At 50.2% G+C, this 21885-nt stretch overlaps 1 protein-coding gene across 2 annotated transcripts; it reads right to left on the reverse strand.

The window, feature by feature from the left end:
• Positions 1–53: 53 nt before the first annotated feature.
• Positions 54–19597, reverse strand: B3GALNT2 (beta-1,3-N-acetylgalactosaminyltransferase 2). 2 transcript variants are annotated; one of them, XM_038761462.1, is made up of 12 exons: positions 19449–19574; positions 15987–16134; positions 14511–14611; positions 12310–12503; positions 10143–10238; positions 6066–6176; positions 4488–4566; positions 2892–3075; positions 2637–2762; positions 1879–2038; positions 1021–1077; positions 54–639 (listed from the first exon to the last, which is right to left on the reverse strand). In XM_038761462.1, exons 1-12 carry the CDS (start codon positions 19531–19533, stop codon positions 505–507), a joined length of 1476 nt encoding a protein of 491 aa, XP_038617390.1. In that variant the 5' UTR covers positions 19534–19574; the 3' UTR covers positions 54–504. The 2 variants fall into 2 exon arrangements, with proteins under 2 accessions (XP_038617390.1, XP_038617391.1); XM_038761463.1 differs by lacking the exons at positions 54–639; positions 1021–1077 and having other exon boundaries at positions 1924–2038; positions 2637–3055; positions 19449–19597.
• Between the last annotated feature and the right edge of the window lie 2288 nt (positions 19598–21885).

Genomic DNA, 21885 nt, shown 5'->3' on the forward strand with positions numbered 1-21885 from the left:
TTGGTATACGGTGCGGCTCGGCCTCTCCCCGTCACGCGGCCGGGAGCCCGGTGCGCGTGGCCGGCCGCGGCCCCCGGCCCCGTCCGCACAGAGGAGGAGTTCGGTTCTGTTCACTTTTCCTCCCGCCTTGACCTCGCCTTCCCCAGAGGTCACCTTTGAGGGTTATTCCCCACTTCCAACCCCGCCTCAGGCGAGTCCTTACTTCACTCGGCCCGCGGACGCGCTTGGGGTGAAATCGAGCTCAGGGCCGCCCGCCCCTCCCGGGGCCCGCGCTTGCGTTGAGTGCATTTCCGCGTCGCCGACCGGAGTCCCCCCGCGCCCCTCGACTCTGCCGGCAGTCACCGCGTGCGAGTGGCTCGTTAAGGTCGCGTGGGAGAGAAAACCGTTTGGCGTTTGCAAACTAGCGCCAAGCCAGGAGAAAAGCCAGGACGCCGCCGTAGCCATCGGCCCGAACGAGGGGACGTCCGCTCGGGCGCCAAGCGGGCCGCCGACCCGCGGTGGGGGTCACCCGGCCCCGCACCGACAGGGATCTCCGCACGACTCCTTGAGCCTCCACAGCTCGGCCAGTTCCCGGGGGCTGTACTGAGGGGAGGACAGCATGCCCGGTTCGCAGGTCTTCTCACAGAGCCACAGGCCGTCCTGGCGGGGAACAGGGGGACAGAGAAGCCCCACCCGCCCTAAGCTCGGCTGCCCCAACGGGGGCGGCTCGCGGAAGGCCAAGTGGAGTCGGGGGGGGGGGGGAAGGCCTGCGACGAGGCCGGGAAAGAGAAACGGTTTGCCGTGGGTTAAAAGAGAGCGGAGACCCAATTAAAAAAGTCGCCCTACCACGTTGGGTCGGAGGCCCACTAACTGGGCCAAAATGGACCCCCGCTGGAAGTTATCTTCCAAAGCGACGGCTGCAGCCGAGGGGGCCCCGACCCTCCGTCTCGGCTTCTTCCCGAGGAAAGCCACCAAGCGGGAGACCCTCCCTCCGCCAGCCGGGGGTGGTCTCGGGGCCCCGTCCCCGCGGCAGCGGCTCACCTGGAATCTCTTTGGGCCCAGGGCTGCCATCCAGATGCCCATGCTCACGTCCTCCCCCTGGCCACGGAGGCACAACATCAGACGGCAAAATCAGCGCGGGCAGAGAAGCCCCCAGACCCCACTTGTGGGGCCGGGGACCCCCCTCCTCCCCAACCTTTACTGCTCTTTTGAGCCCTTGTTCGGGCTAAAGGAGTAGGAGGAGGGTGATGATGGCATTTGTTAAGCGCTTACTATGTGCACAGCACCGTTCTAAGCGCTGGGGGGATACAAGGTGATCAAGTTGTCCCACGTGGGGCTCACAGTTTTAATCCCCATTTTACAGATGAGGGAACTGAGGCTCAGAGAAGTGACTTGCCCAAGGTCACACAGCAGACATGATGATGATGATGATGGCATTTGTTAAGCGCTTACTATGTGCAAAGCACCGTTCTAAGCGCTGGGGGGATACAAGGTGACCAAGTTGTCCCACGTGGGGCTCACAGTTTTAATCCCCATTTTACAGATGAGGGAACTGAGGCTCAGAGAAGTGACTTGCCCAAGGTCACACAGCAGACATGGGGCGGAGCCGGGATTCGAGCCCACGACCTTTGACTCCAAAGCCCGGGCTCTTCCCACTGGGCCACGCCGGAATGGGAAGTGACGGGAAGGAGGGAGGAAGCTCGACCGGCATCCCCCAAGCGTCCGACGCAAAAACCCCCCTCGGCCCCCGCTCCCCTGGAAAGGAGACCGCACGGGGTTGCCCGGCGCGCCGTAAACGCCTAACAAATCGTTCGGTGAGAGGAGTCGTCGGCTCCTCGGCCGCCAGCTGCGACGGGGGAGCGAGCGGGGGCCCGCCCTCCGGAAGCCCCCGCTCGTTACCTGGTAAGTCTTCAGCCTCTCGGCGTTGGCGGCCAGCCACTGGACGATGTCTCTGGAGATCACGTAGCCGGAGCCGCAGGCGAAGGCCGGGTAAGCGGGACTGGGATATTCAAGTTCCTGCCACTTCCCCGTCCGGTCAACCGCCCAGTTCAGCCTGAAACTGGAGGGCGGCCGGACGATCCCGTTACGTCCCGGTGGGAAGAGGGGGCCGACGCGTGCCCTCGCGGTCACGCCAAAGGAAACGCGTCCGCCGATGCGCGTGAGAGGCGAAGGGGAGATACGGGTTCTAACCCCGGCTCCGCTGCTAGGGCAAGGTTGTACATATTTATTACTCTATTTATTTATTTATTTATTTATTTATTTATTTATTTATTTATTTTACTTGTACATTTCTATCCTATTTATTTTATTTTGTTGGTATGTTTGATTCTGTTCTCTGTCTCCCCCTTTTAGACTGTGAGCCCACTGTTGGGTAGGGACTGTCTCTATGTGTTGCCAATTTGTACTTCCCAAGCGCTTAGTACAGTGCTCTGCACATAGTAAGCGCTCAATAAATACGATTGATTGATTGATTGATTGATTCTCTGTGCCTCAGTTCCCTCGTCTGTAAAGTGGGGATTAAGACTGTGAGCCCCAAGTGGGACAACCTGATCACCTTGTATCCTCCCCAGCGCTTACAACGGTGCTGTGCACATAGTAAAGCACTTCTTGACAAATGCCGTAATTATTATTATTACCCCACCACGACCCCGACTCACTTTCCCCACCAGAGATTTGGCCGCCGCAGATGCTTGTGGGCGATCCTGTTGAACACGGCCTCCAAGTCTATGTAGCAGTCGTCGTCCGTCTTCAGTAACAGGTCGAAGCTGGCCGTCTGAACGGTCCTGTTGGCCGAACAGGTAGGAAACCAAGCCCAAGCGGGCCCCCGGCCGCCCGGCCGCCGCCTGGGAGAGCCCCCTCGGAGAGGAGGAGGACGAGGGGAGGGGGCCGGAGCCCCACCCCGTCTCACTCACCACCTGTAGAAGTGGAGCAGCTTCGCGGGCACGTTTCTGTAGGTGTCGACGATGTCCACGAACACGATGTCGCCGTACGCGGCGCTCTCTGCCCTCAACAGGGCGTCCTCCTCCCGGAGCCCGGCGACGTGGCGGAGGAACCTCTCCGGCCGCGTGCGGAGGTTCTGCAGGAGGGCGTCCCCGTCTGCAAAGGACACGGCCGAGCTCCCTGGGAAGCCGCCGGCCCGCCTCGCGGACCGTCCCCTGACGGCTCCGGTCCGGTTGTGGTGAAGCGAGTCCGGGTTGGGGGGGAACTACTTCTTCGGCTCCCTCGGACAGGCCCCTCCGGCGCCAGCCGCCCCTCAGGGTGCTTGAAAACGGGAATGTCCCTCGCCTCTTCCCGCCACCCCGTTCCACGCTGGGCCCCACGGTGACGCTCAACGGCCGGTCCGTCCGCCCACGGCGTCGAGGCCGATTCCGCCGGGGGCATTTCTCTCCCCCGAGTCTCCCAGAGGACGGGGACTGCCTCAGCCGTCCTCTCCCCACCTCCACCCCGACGCCAACCGACTCCCTCCGAAACGGACGCCGTCCTTAAGGCCGGGATTTGAACCCGTGACCTCTGACTCCAAAGCCGGGGCTCTTTCCACTGAGCCACGCTGCTTCTCATAATAATAATGATGGGATCTGTTAAGAGCTTGGCACATAGTAATAATAATAATAATAATGGCATTTATTAAGCGCTTACTAGGTGCAAAGCACTGTTCTAAGCGCTGGGGAGGTTACAAGGTGATCAGGTTGTCCCATGGGGGGCTCAGTCTTCATCCCCATTTTACTGATGAGGTCACTGAGGATGAGAGAAGTGAAGTGACTTGCCCAAAGTCACCCAGCTGACAACTGGCAGAGCCGGCATTTGAACCCATGACCTCCGACTCCAAAGCCCGGGCACTTTTCACAGAGCCACGCTGCTTCTCGTTTCACCCCATTTTTCAGAGAAGGAAACTGAGGTCCGGAGAAGTTACTCCAGGTGAAGCAGGTGGCCAGCGGCAGACCTGGGATTACAACTCGGGTCTCTTTTTTTTTTAACGTTGTGAAGTAATAATAATAGTGGCGTTTATTAAGTGTTTACTGTGTGCAAATCACTGTTCTAAGCGCTGTATTTACTACATGCCAGGCACTACGTGGGGCAACCTGATCGCCTTGTAAACTCCCCAGCGCTTAGAACAGTGCTTTGCACATAGTAAATATGTTCGTACATAGTTATTACTCTATTTATTTTACATGTACATATCTTTTCTACGTATTTTATTTTGTGACTGTGTTTGGTTTTGTTCTCCGTCTCCCCCTTCTAGACTGTGAGCCCGCTGTCGGCGTTTCGGCCGGGGCCTTTCTCTTCGGGGCGCCAAGGAATCGTTCCGAATCACGCTCCGCTTTCTGCGTGGCCGGAGGGGAAGCGGCGGGGGAAGCTGGCCTCGTCCCTCGGCCTCCTCGCCTCAGCCCGGCCACAGCAGGAGAAAGAAGCGAGCGACGCCTGTTTGTCGTCCCCTCTGGGGTCCCCAAAAGACCACGGCCCTCCACCTCCCCGGGGCAAAGCAGGCCCACCTATCGCCATGAACCTACCCTGAATGGTGTAGATGAAACCGCCCGCTACGCCCTCCACGCCTTCCAGGAATTCGTGCGGCAAAGCCCCTTCCCCGGCCTGTGGGGGAGAAAAAACCACGGGGGATGAGGCCGCGGGCCCCAAACTACTGTTTGGTTGTCGCCCACCAACTTGGCGGGAGCCTTGGGAGGCAACAGGGAGGGATACAGTGGATACGCTTCCTGAGCGACACCTTGCCAGCTCACATTCCCGCCCCTCCGGGCTGTGGGGAGCGGGCACGGGACCTCATCTTGCCGAAGCCGTCCGAGGGCGAATTCAAAGCCTGGGCTGCTGACAGTCAGGCGTGCTGGACTCCAGTCCCCGCGCGGGCTTGTTGTGGGCAGGGAATGTGTCCGTTACCCCGTCGCGTTGGACTCTCCCAAACGTTCAGTACAGTGCACCGCCGATCAATCGTATTTATTGAGCGCTTACTGTGTGCCGAGCACTGTCCTAAGCGCTTGGGATGTCCAAGTTGGCAACATCTAGAGACGGTCCCTACCCAACGGCGGGCTCACAGTCTAGAAGGGGGAGACAGAGATGGTACGCACTTAATGATGGTATTTGTTAAGCGCTTACTACGGGCAACGCACTCAAGTGTCCCTGACTGATTGGTTTATCTGCTGTGTGACTGCGGGCAAATCACTGAGCCTCTCTGAGCCTGTTTCCTTATCTGTAAAATGAGGGAAGGATCCCCGCTTCTCCCGCCCTCTTAGACTGGAGGCCCCTGTGACCCACTGTTGGGTAGGGGCCGTCTCTATATGTTGCCAACTTGGACTTCCCAAGCGCTTAGTACAGCGCTCTGCACAGAGTAAGCGCTCAATAAATACGATTGAATGAATGAATGCACACAGAAAGCGCTCAATAAATACAATTGAATGAATGAATGAATGGTCTGATTCACTTGATTCTACTCCAGTGTTTGACAGTGCTTGGCCCCGTAGCTCATGCTTAATAATAAATAGGAACAATAAATAAATAATGAATATATTAATAATTATAACGATTAATTATAATATAATAATTATAGTATTAATTCACTTCCCTGGGGCCTCAGTTCCCTCATCTGGAAAATGGGGATGGAGATTGTGGGCCCCACGTGGGCCAGGGACTGTGTCCAACCTGATTAAGTTGTATCTATCGCAGGTTCTGGAACAGTGCTTGGCACACAGTAAGTGCTTAACAAGTAATAATAATAATAATAATAATAATAATGGCATTTATTAAGCGCTTACTATGTGCAAAGCACTGTTCTAAGCGCTGGAGAGGTTACAAGGTGATCAGGTTGTCCCATGTGGGGCTCACGGTCTTCATCCCCATTTTCCAGATGAGGGAACTGAGGCCCAGAGAAGTGACTTGCCCAAAGTCACACAGCTGACAAGTGGCAGAGCCGGGATTTGAACCCATGACCTCTGACTCCAAAGCCCGGGCTCTTTCCACTGAGCCACGCTGCTTCTCATAAGTACCAATAATAAGTACATTATTGTTATTATTATTAGTATTATAAATACCAGCACGAGCAAGTTAAAAATCGGCAAAAATCTCCCGAAAAGATGACTTACTGTGTTGACCCTGAGCACGCCTCCCCCATCGTTCACGGTCACTCTGTGAAGGTTTTTAGACACGAGGCCACGCAGGTCCTGGCTCTCCCACACAATTATGCCCTCGAAACTCTGTTTGAAAGAAGAAACGGGGGTATCGCTCCGTTGCTTTAGCTCTCGAAGACGGCGACTACCTTTCGAGTCAGGATTTCTCTTCATCGGGTTAATCAATCAATCAATCAATCGTATTTGTTGAGCGCTTACTGTGTGCAGAGCACTGGACTAAGCGCTTGGGGAGTCCAAATTGGCAACATCTAGAGACAGTCCCTACCCAACAGTGGGCTCACGGTCTAAAACGGGGGAGACAAAACCAAACATACTAACAAAATAAAATAAATAGAATAGGTATGGACAAGTAAAATAAATAAATAAATAATATCACACGCAGTTAAGGCTTCCTGGCAGCAGATAAATTAAAACGGAACAGCATTAATCAATCCATCAGTCGTATTTATTGAGCGCTTACTGTGTGCAGAGCACTGGACTAAGTGCTTGGGGAGTCCAAATTGGCAACGTCTAGAGACAGTCCCTACCCAACAGTGGGCTCACAGTCTAAAAGGGGGGAGACAAAACCAAACATACTAACAAAATAAAATAAATAGAATAGATATGGACAAGTAAAATTAATAAATAAATAATATCACACGCAGTTAAGGCTTCCTGGCAGCAGATAAATTAAAACGGAACAGCATTAATCAATCAATCAGTCGCATTTATCGAGCGCTTACTGTGTGCAGAGCACTGGACTAAGCGCTTGGGGAGTCCAAATTGGCAACATCTAGAGACGGTCCCTACCCAACAGTGGGCTCACGGTCTAAAACGGGGGAGACAAAACCAAACATACTAACAAAAGAAAATAAATAGAATAGATACGGACCAGTAAAATAAATAAATAAATAATATCACACGCAGTTAAGGCTTCCTGGCAGCAGATAAATTAAAACGGAACAGCATTAATCAATCAATCAATCGTATTTATTGAGCGCTTACTGTGTGCAGAGCACTGGACTAAGCGCTTGGGGAGTACAAATTGGCAACATCTAGAGACAGTCCCTACCCAACGGTGGGCTCACGGTCTAAAAGGGGGGAGACAAAACCAAACTTACTAACAAAATAAAATGAATAGGTATGGACAAGTTAAATTAATAAATAAATAATATCACACGCAGTTAAGGCTTCCTGGCAGCAGATAAATTAAAACGGAACAGCATTAATCAATCAATCGTATTTATTGAGCGCTTACTGTGTGCAGAGCACTGGACTAAGCGCTTGGGGAGTCCAAATTGGCAACATCTAGAGACAAGTCCCTACCCAACAGTGGGCTCACAGTCTAAAAGGGGGAGACAAAACCAAACATACTAACAAAATAAAATAAATAGAATAGATATGGACAAGTAAAATAAATAAATAAATAAAATCACACGCAGTTAAGGCTTCCTGGCAGCAGATAAATTAAAACGGAACAGCATTAATCAATCAATCAGTCGTATTTATTGAGCGCTTACTGGGTGCAGAGCACTGGACTAAGCGCTTGGGGAGTCCAAATTGGCAACGTCTAGAGACAGTCCCTACCCAACAGTGGGCTCACGGTCTAAAAGGGGGGAAACAAAACCAAACATACTAACAAAATAAAATAAATAGAATAGGTATGGACAAGTAAAATAAATAAATAAATAATATCACATGCAGTTAAGGCTTCCTGGCAGCAGATAAATTAAAACGGAACAGCATTAATCAATCCATCAGTCGTATTTATTGAGCGCTTACTGTGTGCAGAGCACTGGACTAAGCGCTTGGGGAGTCCAAATTGGCAACGTCTAGAGACAGTCCCTACCCAACAGTGGGCTCACGGTCTAAAAGGGGGGAGACAAAACCAAACATACTAACAAAATAAAATAAATAGAATAGGTATGGACAAGTAAAATAAATAAATAAATAATATCACACGCAGTTAAGGCTTCCTGGCAGCAGATAAATTAAAACGGAACAACACGTGTTGCTCATCTTGTTTGAAGCGCTCCCTTTGTACATTTCGCTCACAATAAGGACGACGGCCCGAGGGAAGATCTGAAATGACGCTGGGTTTTCTAAAGGCCGCTAACGAAACGGATCGGTTGGACGAAGCTATTGTGGACTTGGAGCAAATACACGTCTCTTAATAAATCAAATACCCGAGGGGCTGGTTCTTTTTTTTTAGCCTTTCTTTTTTCCCGCTGGTCTCTAAGTCCTCGAAGGGTAAGCACACTAAGTTCTTAAGACCTCTAACGAAACCGATCGGTTGGACGAAGCTATTGCGTACTTGGCGCAAATACACGTCTCTTAATAAATCAAATACCCGAGGGGCTGGTTCTTTTTTTTAGCCTTTCCTTTTTCCCGCGGGTTTCTAAGTCCTCGAAGGGTAAGCACGCTAAGTTCTTCCACAATGCAGATGTTTACTCCGTGTTTCGGTTAGAATATTGTTAGGGAGATTGTGGGCTGCGGGGGGGAAGAGGAGAGTGTCCTCCACAATATATATATTATTATTATATATCATCACCATTATTATATATTACAATATATTATATTATTATATATTATATATTATTACAATATAGTATATATTACATTATCATATATTATATTATGATCACATATTACATTATCATTATCATATATTATGTTATATATTATATTATCATTCATTCATTCATTCAATTGTATTTATTGAGCACTTCCTGTGTGCACAGCACTGTACTAAGCGCTTGGGAAGTCCAAGTCGGCAACATATAGAGACAGTCCCTACCCGACAGCGGGCTCACGGGCTAGAAGGGGGAGACGGACAATGAAACAAAACACATTAACAAAATAAAATAAATAGAATAAATATGTACAAATAGAGTAATAAATACGTACAAACACGTATACAGGTATATATCAGCCACATGTCAGCTGTGTGACTTTGGGCAAGTCACTTAGCTTCTCTGGGCCTCAGTTCCCTCATCTGTAAAATGGGGATGAAGACTGTGAGCCCCAAGTGAGACAACCTGATCACCTTGTATCCTCCCCAACGCTTAGAACAGTGCTTTGCACACAGTAAGCGCTTGATAAATGCCATCATCATTATTATTTGGAGTCAGAGGTCATGGGTTCAAATCCCAGCTCCGCAAATTGTCAGCTGTGTGACTCTGGGCAAGTTACCTCACCTCTCTGTCCCTCAGTTCCCTCATCTGTAAAATGGGGAAGATTGTGAGCCCTCCAGGGGACAACCTGATCACCTTGTATCCTCCCCAACGCTTAGAACAGGGCTTTGCACACAGTAAACGCTTAAATGCCATCATTATTATTATTATTATTATTCTCTGGGCCTCAGTTCCCTCATCTGCAAAATGGGGAAGACTGTGAGCCCTCCAGGGGACAACCTGATCACCTTGTATCCTCCCCAGCGCTTAGAACAGTGCTTTGCACACAGTAAACGCTTAATAAATGCCATCATTATTATTATTACTATTCTCTAGGCCTCAGTTCCCTCATCTGTAAAATCCAATTTGTACTTCCCAAGCGCTTAGTACAGTGCTCTGCACATAGTAAGCGCTCAATAAATACGATTGATGATGATGATGAGGAGGATTAAGACTGAGAGCCCCCTGTGGGACAACCCGATCACCTTGTATCCCCCCCCAGCGCTTAGAACAGTGCTTTGTGTATACATACAGGTTGATATGTTGCCAACTTGTACTTCCCAAACGCTTAGTCCAGTGCTCTGCACACAGTAAGCGCTCAATAAATACGATTGATGATGATGATGATGAGTACATTCTTCCAAATGTACCTTGATCCCGCAGTAAGGACTCTACCGAGCTAAGGGAGCGGGTCGCCGGGAGAATCCCGGCCCAACCGGCCGCCCGCCTCCGACAGAGCGCTTCGGGCCCTCGGCTACTGGCGGGACGACGGCCGATGGGCCTCGGGCTGGGGGTGACCCTCCCGGGAGCACCACCCTTCCCGGGATCTGCGCTTCCCCCGGTTCCGGGCCGCGGGAGAAGCCACGGGAGCGGGACGTACCTCGGGCAGGATGAACTGCTCCACGGGCTTGTACCACAGCCGGTTCACCTGGACGCCGCAGCTGGGAGGGCTGAAGCGGGCGCTGAGCAGAGCCTCCTGTGTGGACAACCCCAATCAATCAATCCTATTTATTGAGCGCTCACTGTGTGCAGAGCACTGGACTAAGCGCTTGGAAAGGACAAGTTGGCAACATATAGAGACGGTCCCTACCCAACAGCGGGCTCACAAGTCAAACGCGGCCGCGGGTCGGGGGGAGCCGGGAGGGGAGGCCCCCCCAGCCACCCCAACCCAGGAACCTCTCCCGGTATCATCCTCTGCACCGTAAGCTTTTTGCGGGCAGGAAAATGCGTCTGCTAACTCTCCCAAGTGCTCTGAACTCGGCAAGCGCTCACTAAATACCACTGTGGGCCCTGCAGTTAATAATAATAGTAAGGATGATGGCATTTATTAAGCACTTACTATGTGCAAAGTACCATCCTAAGCGCTGGGGAGGTTACAAAGTGATCAGGTTGTCCCACGGGGGGCTCCCAGTCTCCAATAATGATGATGGTGATGGCGTTTATTAAGCGCTTACTATGTGCAAAGCACTGTTCTAAGCGCTGGGGAGGTTACAAGGTGATGAGGTTGTCCCACGGGGGGCTCACAGTCTTCATCTAAACTTTCCAGATGAGGGAACAGAGAATAATAGTAGTAATAATGGCATTTATTAAGCGCTTACTACGTGCAAAGCACTGTTCTAAGCACTGTGGAGGTTACAAGGTGATGAGGTTGTCCCACGGGGGGCTCCCAGTCTTCATCCCCACTTTCCAGATGAGGGAACAGAGAATAATAATAATAATAATAATAATAATGGCATTTATTAAGCACTTACTATGTGCCAAGCATTGTTCTAAGCACTGGGGAGGTTACAAGGTGATGAGGTTGTCCCACGGGGGGCTCACAATCTTCATCCAAACTTTCCAGATGAGGGAACAGAGAATAATAATAATAATAATGGCATTTATTAAGCGCTTACTACGTGCAAAGCACTGTTCTAAGCGCTGTGGAGGTTACAAGGTGATGAGGTTGTCCCACGGGGGGCTCCCAGTCTTCATCCCCACTTTCCAGATGAGGGAACAGAGAATAATAATAATAATAATGATAATGATGGCATTTATTAAGCGCTTACTATGTGCAAAGCACCGTTCTAAGCGCTGTGGAGGTTACAAGGTGATGAGGTTGTCCCACGGGGGGCTCCCAGTCTTCACCCCCACTTTCCAGATGAGGGAACAGAGAATAATAATAATAATAATAATAATAATAATAATTATAATTATAATAATGGCATTTATTAAGCGCTTACTATGTGCAAAGCACCATTCTAAGCGCTGCAGAGGTTAGAAGGTGATGAGGTTGTCCCACGGGGGGCTCACAGTTTTCATCCCCACTTTCCAGATGAGGGAACAGAGAATAAAAATAATAATAATAATAATGATGGCATTTATTAAGCGCTTACTATGTGCAGAGCACCGTTCTAAGCGCTGGGGAGGTAACAAGGTGATCAGGGTGTCCCCCAGGGGGCTCACAGTCTTAATCCTCATTTTACAGGTGAGGAAACTGAGGCACAGAGAAGTTAAGTGACTTGCCCAAACTTCAGCTCAGCAGCAGGATTTCTTGGAGGATTTGGATCACTGTATAATAATAATAGTAATGACGATGGCATTTATTAAGCGCTTACTACGTGCAAAGCGCCGTTCTAAGCGCTGGGGAGGTTCCAAGGTGATCGGGTTGTCCCACGGGGGGCTCACAGTCTTCATCCCCATTTGACAGATGAGGGAGCGGAGAAGGGACTTGGCCAAAGTCACCCAGCTGACAAGTGGCGGGGCCGGGATTTGAACCCGTGACCTCTGACTCCAAAGCCTGGGCTCTTTCCACTGAGTCGCGCTGCTTCCCAGTGAAGGGCTCCCGGCTTGGGGTCGGTGGGCATCCTCCGGGGCCCCGCGGCCGCCGAGTCTCTAGCCCACTGTTGGGTAGGGACCGTCTCTATATGTTGCCAACTCGTACTTCCCAAGCGCTTAGTCCAGTGCTCTGCACCCAGTAAGCGCTCAATAAATACGATTGAGTCTCTACCTGAGCCCCGACGGGGACCCCCCTCCCGGCCCGCGCCACGCCAGCCGACGGGCCTCACCTCCTGCTCGGCCTGGTACAACTTGACGGTGATATTCCTCCGGAACCCGGCCTCCCCGGCGTCGTAGAAGACCCCCAGGCTGCTGATGACGATGGGGTAGAGGACGCGGAAGCTGACGCTCACCACACGGTCCCCCCGCTCCTCCGACGCGGTTTCTTCGGGGAGGCCGAAGGCCTCGATTTCCTGGTTCAAAACTGGCGGGAGGCCGCCCGAGGGAAGGCGCCCAATTAACCACCTCTAAAATAACGATGGCATTTATTAAGCGCTATGTGCAAAGCGCTGGGGAGCGGGGGGGGGCTACAAGGTTGTCCCACGGGGGTTCCCAGGCTTCATCCCCATTTGACAGATGAGGGAACTGAGGCCCGGAGAAGGGAAGTGACTGGCCCAAATCCCGGCTCAGGCTGAGGTAGTCCCTTGCTTAAATCCAGGAGCGTGTTAAGAACCCTTTTTTTATGGTCTTTGCTAAGTGCATACTATGCTCCAGGGTACATGCAGGTTCATTGGGCTGGATACAGTCCCCGTTCCACACAAGGGCTCGCTTTCTGTCTCAATTCCCATTTTGCAGATGAGAAACTGAGGCACAGAGAAGTGAATTATCATCAATCGTATTTATTGAGCGCTTACTACGTGCAGAGCACTGGACTAAGCGCTTGGGAAGTCCAGATTGGCAACATCTAGAGACGGTCCCTACCCAACAGTGGGCTCACAGTCGAAAAGTTAATTGATTTACTTGGGGCCACCCAGCTGACAATTGGTGAAGTTCGGATCCGAACCCAAGCCAGGCCCATTCTACATCCACTGAGGCAGGGGCAATTGAGACCGTGAGTCTGGCGGAGCCGGGATTTGAACCCACGACCTCTGAGGCCAAAGCCCGGGCTCTTTCCACTGAGCCACGCTGCTCCTCTACGAGCGTGGAGCTTGGGCGGAGATATCGACGGTCCAGGCCTATTCGGGCCCGCGGAATATTTTCGGTGCGTTTCAGCTCATTTCCACATAAACTGGCTGAAAACGCCAGGATTTTGGGTACGTGGCGGGAGTCGGGGAGAATACTCTCACACACACACACGCGCACGCACGCGTGCCACTCGGGCACAGCCGTTTCCGGGAGATTCATCCTCCCGGGATGCGCCGGAAAACTTTCGCTCCACCCGGCGGGGCGACGGACAGGCTGAGGTCGGGGGTGGAAAGAATAATAATAATAATGATAGCATTTATCAAGCGCTTACGGTGTGCAAAGCACTGTTCTAAGCGCTGGGGAGGTTACAAGGTGATCAGGTTGTCATCATCATCATCATCGATCGTATTTATTGAGCGCTTACTATGTGCAGAGCACTGTACTAAGCGCTTGGGAAGTACAAGTACAGCCTTTTAGACTGTGAGCCCACTGTTGGGTAGGGACTGTCTCTATGTATTGCCAATTTGTACTTGCCAAGCGCTTAGTACAGTGCTCTGCACATAGTAAGCGCTCAAGAAATACGACTGATTGATTGATTGATTGATTACAAGCTGGCAACATATAGAGACAGTCCCTACCCAACAGTGGGCTCACAGTCTAAAAGGGGGAGACAGAGAACAAAACCAAACATACTAACAAAATAAAATAAATAGAATAGACATGTACAAGTAAAATAAATAAATAGAGTAATAAATCTGTACAAACATATATCCATATATACAGGTGCTGTGGGGAAGGGAAGGAGGTAAGATGGGGGGGATGGAGAGGGGGACGAGGGGGAGAGGAAGGAAGGGGCTCAGTCAGGTTGTCCCACGGGGGGCTCACGGTCTTCATCCCCATTTTCCAGATGAGGTCACTGAGGCCCAGAGAAGTGAAGTGACTTGCCTAAAGTCACCCAGCGGACAAGTGGCGGAGCTGGGATTTGAACCCAGGACCTCTGACTTCAAAGCCCAGGCGCTTCCCACTGGGCCACGCTGCTTCTCTGGTCGGCCGCCCGGCCCGGCCCGGCCGTCGCTTCCTCGCCGTTCTCCCGGAGGGAGAGGGCCAGGCGCCGCTTTCTGAGCGCCAGCGGGCGCGGGACGGGTTGGATGGGTCGGCCCCGTCCGGGGAGCATCAATCCATCGTATTTATTGAGCGCTTACTGTGTGCAGAGCACTGGACTAAGCGCTTGGGAAGTCCAAGTTGGCAACATGGGAAGCGACGGGGGGAGGGCGGCCCCTGCGGGGGTGCCGTGGGGGGGTCTCACCTGGGTCGGTGATGTTCAGCAGGCGGCAGGAATAAGGGTCCTCTCGGTCTTCCACGGGCACCTCACAGCCGTGCGCCCCAATGATGAACTTCACAAGCACGCTGAGAGATCGATTAAATATTAACCACGCGCTTCTTTTTTTTGGGGGGGGGGTTCATTCATTCATTCAATCGTATTTATTGAGCGCTTACTGTGTGCAGAGCACTGGACTCTCCCCCTCCTCCCCCTCTCCATCCCCCCCCACCTTACCTCATTCAATCAATCGTATTTATTGAGCGCTTACTGTGTGCAGAGCACTGTACTAAGCGCTTGGGAAGTACAAGTTGGCAACATATAGAGACAGCCCCTACCCAACAGTGGGCTCACAGTTGAGAAGGGGGAGACAGAACAAAAACAAACATATAATAGAATAGATATGTACAAGTAAAATAAATAAATAAATAATAATAATAATGATGGCGCCTGTTAAGCACTTACTATGTGCAAAGCACTGTTCTAAGCACTGGGGTAGATACAAGGTAATCAGGTTGTCCCACGTGGGGCTCACAGTCTTAATCCCCATTTTACAGATGAGGGAACTGAGGCTCAGAGAAGTGACTTGCCCAAGGTCACACAGCAGAGATGTGGCGGAGCGGCATTCGAACCCATGACCTCTGACTCCAAAGCCCGTGCTCTTTCCACTGAGCCACGCTGCTTCTCTAATAAATAGAGTAATAAATATGTACAAACATATATCCATATATACAGGTGCTGTGGGGAAGGGAAGGAGGTAAGACGGTGGGATGGAGGGGGGACAAATACCATTATTATTATTATTATTATTACTGAGCGCGCACCACCTCCAGGAGGCCTTCCCACACTGAGCCCCCTCCTTCCCCTCCCCACATCTGTATATATGTTTGTACGTATTTATTACTCTATTTATTTTATTTTCCCTCCCCACATCTGTATATGTTTGTATGTATTTATTACTCTATTTATTTTACTTGTACATACACAACATCTGTATATATGTATATCATCAATCATCATCAATCGTATTTATTGAGCATACTATGTGCAGAGCACTGTACTACGTATACATGTATGTACGTATTTATTACTCTATTTATCTGTACATATTTCTTCGATTTATTTTATTTTCTGACTACGTTTTGCTCCGTGGTCCGGCTTCCCCTTCTAGCCCGTGAGTCCGCTGTGGGGCAGGGACCGGCTCTCGATGTCGCCGACTTGGACTTTCCCAGCGCTCAGCACAGGGGAAGCGCTCAATAAATACGACGGAAGGGGCGAATGACTGAAGGGCGTTTTAGTCCTTTAGACCGTGAGCCCGCTGTTGGGTAGGGACCGTCTCTATACGTTGCCAACTTGGACTTCCCAAGCGCTTAGTCCGGTGCCCTGCACACCGTAAGCGCTCAATAAATACGACTGATGATGATGACGAGGGCAGAGCGGTGAGGAGAAGGTGACGCCACTTACCGCCGATGGAAGGCCGGGTGGTGGTTCAGGTGGTTGAGCCAGGTGTCCCTGATGACGGCGCGCAGGTCGCGGTGGTGCCGGGCGGACAGCACGCCCACCACGACGTCCACTTGGCTGGACGCCCCCCGCCGCGCCTCGGCCGGCCCACCTGCCGACGACACGGACCGCGGGAACGCGGGACTGACGCTCGCCTCTCCCGCCCTGGTTTCCATCCGTTCACTCCATCGTCTTTACTGAGCGCTTACTGTGTGCGGAGCACTGTACTGAACGGTACTGAACTGAACTGTACGGAAGCAGCGTGGCTCAGTGGGAAGAGCCCGGGCTTGGGGGGTTCGAATCCCGGCTCCGCCACTTCTCAGCTGGGTGACCTTCTCTGAGCCTCAGTTCCCTCATCTGGAAAATGGGGATTAAGACTGTGAGCCCCGCGTGGGACAACCTCATCACCTTGTATCCCCCCCCCCCCAGCGCTTAGAACAGTGCTTCGCACATAGTAAGCGCTTAACAAATGCCATTATTATTATTATTATTACTGAGCGCTTAAGAACAGTGCTTCGCACATAGTAAGCGCTTAACAAATGCCATTATTATTATTACTGAGCGCTTAAGAACAGTGCTTTGCACATAGTAAGCGCTTAATAAATTATTACTATTATTATTATTGGGAAGCCCAAGTTGACGACGTATCGAGACGGTCCCTACCCAACAGTGGGCTCACGGTCTAGACGACGGTATCTACCGTCCTGCCATTTCTTCACAACCCTTACTCCTCCTCCTCATCATCATCAATCGTATTTATTGAGCGCTTACTGTGTGCGGAGCACTGGACTAAGCGCTTGGGAAGTACAAATTGGCAACATCTAGAGACAGTCCCTACCCAACAGTGGGCTCACGGTCTAAAAGGGGGAGACAGAGAACAAAACCAAACGTACTAACAAAATAAAATAAATAGAATAGATATGTTTATCTAAATAAATAAATAAATACTCCGCGCTTAAGCCCTGAGGTGAGCTGGAAGATTGGCAGGGCAGACGCGGTCCCCGCCCCGCGGGGCTCGTCATCTCTTTTATTTTCTTAAAATAGCATTTATTCATTCTCTGGGCCACAGTTACCTCATCTGTAAAACGGGGATTTAGTAATAATAATGTTGGTATTTGTTAAGCGCTTACTACGTGCCAAGCACTGTTCTAAGCGCTGGGGTGGATACAAGGTAATCAAATTGTCCCACATGGGGCTTACAGTCTTCACCCCTGTTTTACAGATGAGGGAACTGAGGCCCAGAGAAGTGAAGTGACTTGCCCAAGGTCACACAGCAGACGCGTGGTGGAGCCGGGATTCGAACCCATGACCTCTGACTCCAAAGCCCGGGCTCTTTCCACTGAGCCACCAGCTCCTTGATGGACAGGGACTGTGTCCAATCCGATTAATTTATATCTACCCCAGTGCTTAGTATAGTAATAATAATAATAATAATAATGGCATTTATTAAGCGCTTACTATGTGCAAAGCACCGTTCTAAGTGCTGGGGAGGTTCCAAGGTGATCAGGTTGTCCCACAGGGGGCTCACAGTTTTAATCCCCATTTTCCAGATGAGGTAACTGAGGCCCAGAGAAGTGAAGTGACTTGCCCAAAGTCACGCAGCTGAGAGTGGGCGGAGCCAGGATTTGAACCCATGACCTCTGACTCCAAAGCCGGGGCTCTTTCCACTGAGCCACGCTGCTTCTCATAATAATAATGATGGGATTTGTTAAGCGCTTACTATGTGCGCAGCACTGTTCTAAGTGCTGGGGAGGTTACAAGGTGATCAGGTTGTCCCATGGGGGGCTCACAGTCTTCATCCCCATTTTACTGATGAGGTCACTGAGGATGAGAGAAGTGAAGTGACTTGCCCAGTCACCCAGCTGACAATTGACGGAGCTGGGATTTGAACCCATGACCTCCGACTCCAAAGCCCGGGCTCTTTTCACTGAACCACGCTGCTTCTTGTTTCACCCCATTTTTCAGAGAAGGAAACTGAGGTCCGGAGAAGTTACTCTAGGTGAAGCAGGTGGCCAGCGTCAGACCTGGGATTACAACTCGGGTCTCTTTTTTTTAACATTAAGTAATAATAATAATGGCATTTATTAAGTGCTTACTATGTGCAAATCACTGTTCTAAGTGCTGTATTTACTACATGCCAAGCACTACGTGGGACAACCTGATCACCTTGTAAACTCCCCAGTGCTTAGAACAGTGCTTTGCACATAGTAAATATGTTTGTACATAGTTATTACTCTATTTATTTATTTTACATGTACATATCTTTTCTATTTATTTTATTTTGTGAATATGTTTGGTTTTGTTGTCTGTCTCCCCCTTCTAGACTGTGAGCCCGCTGTTGGGTAGGGACCGGCTCTAAATGTTGCCAACTTGGACTTCCCAAGCGCTCAGTACAGTGCTCTGCACACGGTAAGCGCTCAATAAATACGAATGATTGATTGCTCACCTCCTCCAAGAGGCCTTCCCAGACTGAGCCCCTTCCTTCCTCTCCCCCTCGTCCCCCTCTCCAACCCCCCCCCCCCGTCTTACCTCCTTCCCTTCCCCACAGCACCTGTATATATATTTGTACATGGTTATTACTCTATTTATTTCTATACTTTACATGTACATATCTATTCTATTTATTTTATTTTGTTAATATGTCTTGTTCTATTGTCTGTCTCCCCCTTCTAGACTGTGAGCCCGCTGTTGGGTAGGGACTGTCTCTAGATGTTGCCAACTTGGACTTCCCAAGCGCTTAGTTTAGTGTTCTGCACACAGTAAGCGCTCAATAAATACGATCGATCGATTGATTCTATTTATTTTATCTTGTTAATTTGTTTTGTTTTGTTGTCTGTTTCCCCCTTCTAGACTGTGAGCCCGCTGCTGGGTAGGGGCCGTCTCTAGATGTTGCCAACTTGGACTTCCCAAGTGCTTAGTGCAGTGCTCAGTAGGCGCTCAAGAAATACGACTGATTGATTCTATTTGTTTTATCTTGTTAAAATGCTTGGTTTTGTTGTCTGTCTCCCCCTTCTAGACTGTGAGCCCGCTGTCAGGTAGGGACCGTCTCTCCTTGTTGCCAACTTGGACTTCCCAAGCGCTTAGTCCAGTGCTCTGCACACAGTAGGCGCTCAATAAATACGATTGATTGATATTGATTACCTCCTTCCCTCCCCCACAGCCCCTGTAGATATGTTTGTACATAGTTATTACTCTATCTATTTATTTTACATGTACCTATCTATTCTATTTATTTTGTGAATATGTTTGGTTTTGTTCCTGTCTCCCCTTTCTAGACTGTGAGCCCGCTGTTGGGTAGGGACTGTCTCTAGATGTTGCCCACTTGGACTTCCCAAGCGCTTAGTCCAGTGCTCTGCACACGGTAGGCGCTCAATAAATACGACTGATTGATTGATTGATTGATTGACGGATTGCTCGAGGCCTCACCTGGGGGTGCGGGTCGGGGCCGCAGCCAGAGATGCAGCGCGGCCCCGAGCAGAGCCGGGCCCAGCAGCACCAGCCAGTTTCGCATCGGCCGCCGCGGCCAACGGTCCGGACGCTCCAAACGCTCCAAAAACGGTCCAAAAACGCTCCGAACGTCCCAAACGCTCCGCGGGGCCTGCCGGGAGTTGAAGTCCCGCCCGCGGCCCGCAGGCGCACCACGATTGGGCCTCCGCACTACAACTCCCACAATCCGCTGCGCCGCCGCCCCGCCCACCAAGGGCGCGCGCGTGCGCACGGCGCTCGCCCGGCCCGCCGTTGCTGCTGCCCCCTAGCGGCCGCGCGCGCGCGCGCTCACACTCCGCCGGCGGCCGATGGGGGCTCTCGCCTTCGCCGAGAATATTCATTCATTCATTCATTCATTCATTCACTCATTCAGTCGTATTTATTGAGCGCCTACTGTGTGCAGAGCACTGTACTAAGCGCTTGGGAAGTCCAAGTTGGCAACACAGAGAGACGGTCCCTACCCAACAGCGGGCTCACAGGCTAGAATAATAATAATAATAACGGTATTTGTTAAGTGCTATGTGCCCAGCACTGTTGTGTCTGTAGGGGCGTGTCGGATAATAATGATAATAATAATAATGATGCGTTTAGTACGGTGCTCTGCACACAGCAAGCGCTCAAACCGATTGAATGAATGGATAATGATGGTATTGAGCGCCTACTATTTGGCAAGCACTGGTGTGTGTGTGTGTGTGTGTGTGTGTGTGTGTGTGTGTGTGTGTGTGTGTCTGTGTAGGGGCATGCCCAATAACAATAATAATAATGGTATGTTAAGTGCTTACTATGTGGCAAGCACTGGTGTGTGTGTGTGTGTGTGTGTGTGTCTGTGTTTAGGGGCGTGTCCAATAATAATAATGATGGTACGTTAAGCACTTACTATGTGCCAAGCACTGGTGTGTGTGTGTGGGTGTGTGTGTGTGTAAGGGCGTGCCCAACAATAATAATAATAATAATAGTAATGATGATGGTATGTTAAGCGCTTACTATGTGTCAAGCACTGGTGTGTGTGTGTGTGTGTGTCTGTGTTTAGGGGCGTGCCCAATAATAATAATGATAATAATAATGATGGTATGTTAAGCGCTTACTATGTGCCAAGAACTGGTGTGTGTGTGTGTGTGTGTGTGTGTGTGTGTAGGGGCGTGTCTAATAATAATAATAATAATAATAATAATAATAATGATGATGATGATGATGGTATGTTAAAGTGCTTACTATGTTCCAAGCACTGGGGTGTGTATGTGTGTGTGTGTGTGTGTGTGTGTGTGTAGGGGCGTGTCGAATAATAATAATAATAATAATGATGGTATGTTAAGCGCTTACTATGTGCCAAGCACTGGTGTGTGTGTGTGTTTGTGTGTGTAGGGGCGTGTCAAATAATTATAATAATGATGGTATTTGTTCAGCGCTTACTATGTGCCAAGCACTGGGGGTGGGGTGGGGGGGGGTGTAGGGGCATGTGGAATAATTATAATGATGATATTTGTTAAGCGCTTACTATGTGCAAAGCACTGTTGTGCGTGTGTGTGTGTAGGGGTGTATTGAAGAATAATAATAATAATAATGATAGCATTTGTTAAGTGCTTACTATGTACCAAGCACTGCTGTGTGTGTGTAGGGGCATGTCGAATAATAATAATAATAAATAATAATCAATAATAATAATAATAATAATGGTATTTGTTAAGCGCTTACTATGTGCCAAGCACTGTGGTGTGTGTATGTGTGTAGGGGTGTGTCGAATAATAATAATAATAATAATAATGATGGGATTTGTTAAGCGCTTACTATGTGCCAAGTACTGTTGTCTGTGTGTATGTGTGTAGGGGGCATGTGGAATAATAATAATAATAGTAATAATAATAATAATGATATTTGTTAAGCACTTCCTATGTGAGCCCCACGGGGGACAACCTGATCACCTTGTAGCCTCCCCAGCGCTTAGAACGGTGCTTTGCACATAGTAAGCGCTTAATAAATGTCATTATTATTATCATTATTACTAATAATGATAACAATAAGCACCATTCCAAAAAAACTGATACTATTACATATTACAACTGTCCCACTTGCTCTCTCGCCATAAAAGCCTCACCCCCTCCCACTCAAATGGTGTCCAGGGCCACGAGACCCGGGGTCGGTCTCAAGGGGTCCGTGGCCCCCTCCCCTTAATTACCGGTCTCCTGGATTTGGGCGGCAAAACAGGGAAAAATCCATTCTAGCAGGAATGGCGCTCCGAGGTTGGTTGGGAAACTTCAGCTCAGCAGCAGGATTTCTTGGAGGATTTGGATCACTGTATAATAATAATAATAATAATGATGATGGCATTTGTTAAGCGCTTACTACGTGCAAAGCACCGTTCTAAGCGCCGGGGAGGTTA

The sequence above is a fragment of the Tachyglossus aculeatus genome, chromosome 19 (genome assembly GCF_015852505.1).
Source record: "Tachyglossus aculeatus isolate mTacAcu1 chromosome 19, mTacAcu1.pri, whole genome shotgun sequence".
NCBI lineage: Eukaryota > Metazoa > Chordata > Mammalia > Monotremata > Tachyglossidae > Tachyglossus > Tachyglossus aculeatus.

Coding starts and splice junctions, on each gene's coding strand:
- B3GALNT2 (XM_038761462.1), bottom strand. CDS start 19,533: ATGCGAAACTGGCTGGTGCTGCTGGGCCCGGCTCTGCTCGGGGCCGCG. Junction 3,076..4,487: donor TTTCATCTACACCATTCAGG/GTAGGTTCATGG, acceptor TGTCCTTTGCAG/ACGGGGACGCCCTCCTGCAG. Junction 2,039..2,636: donor CCAAATCTCTGGTGGGGAAA/GTGAGTCGGGGT, acceptor GCCGCCCTCCAG/TTTCAGGCTGAACTGGGCGG.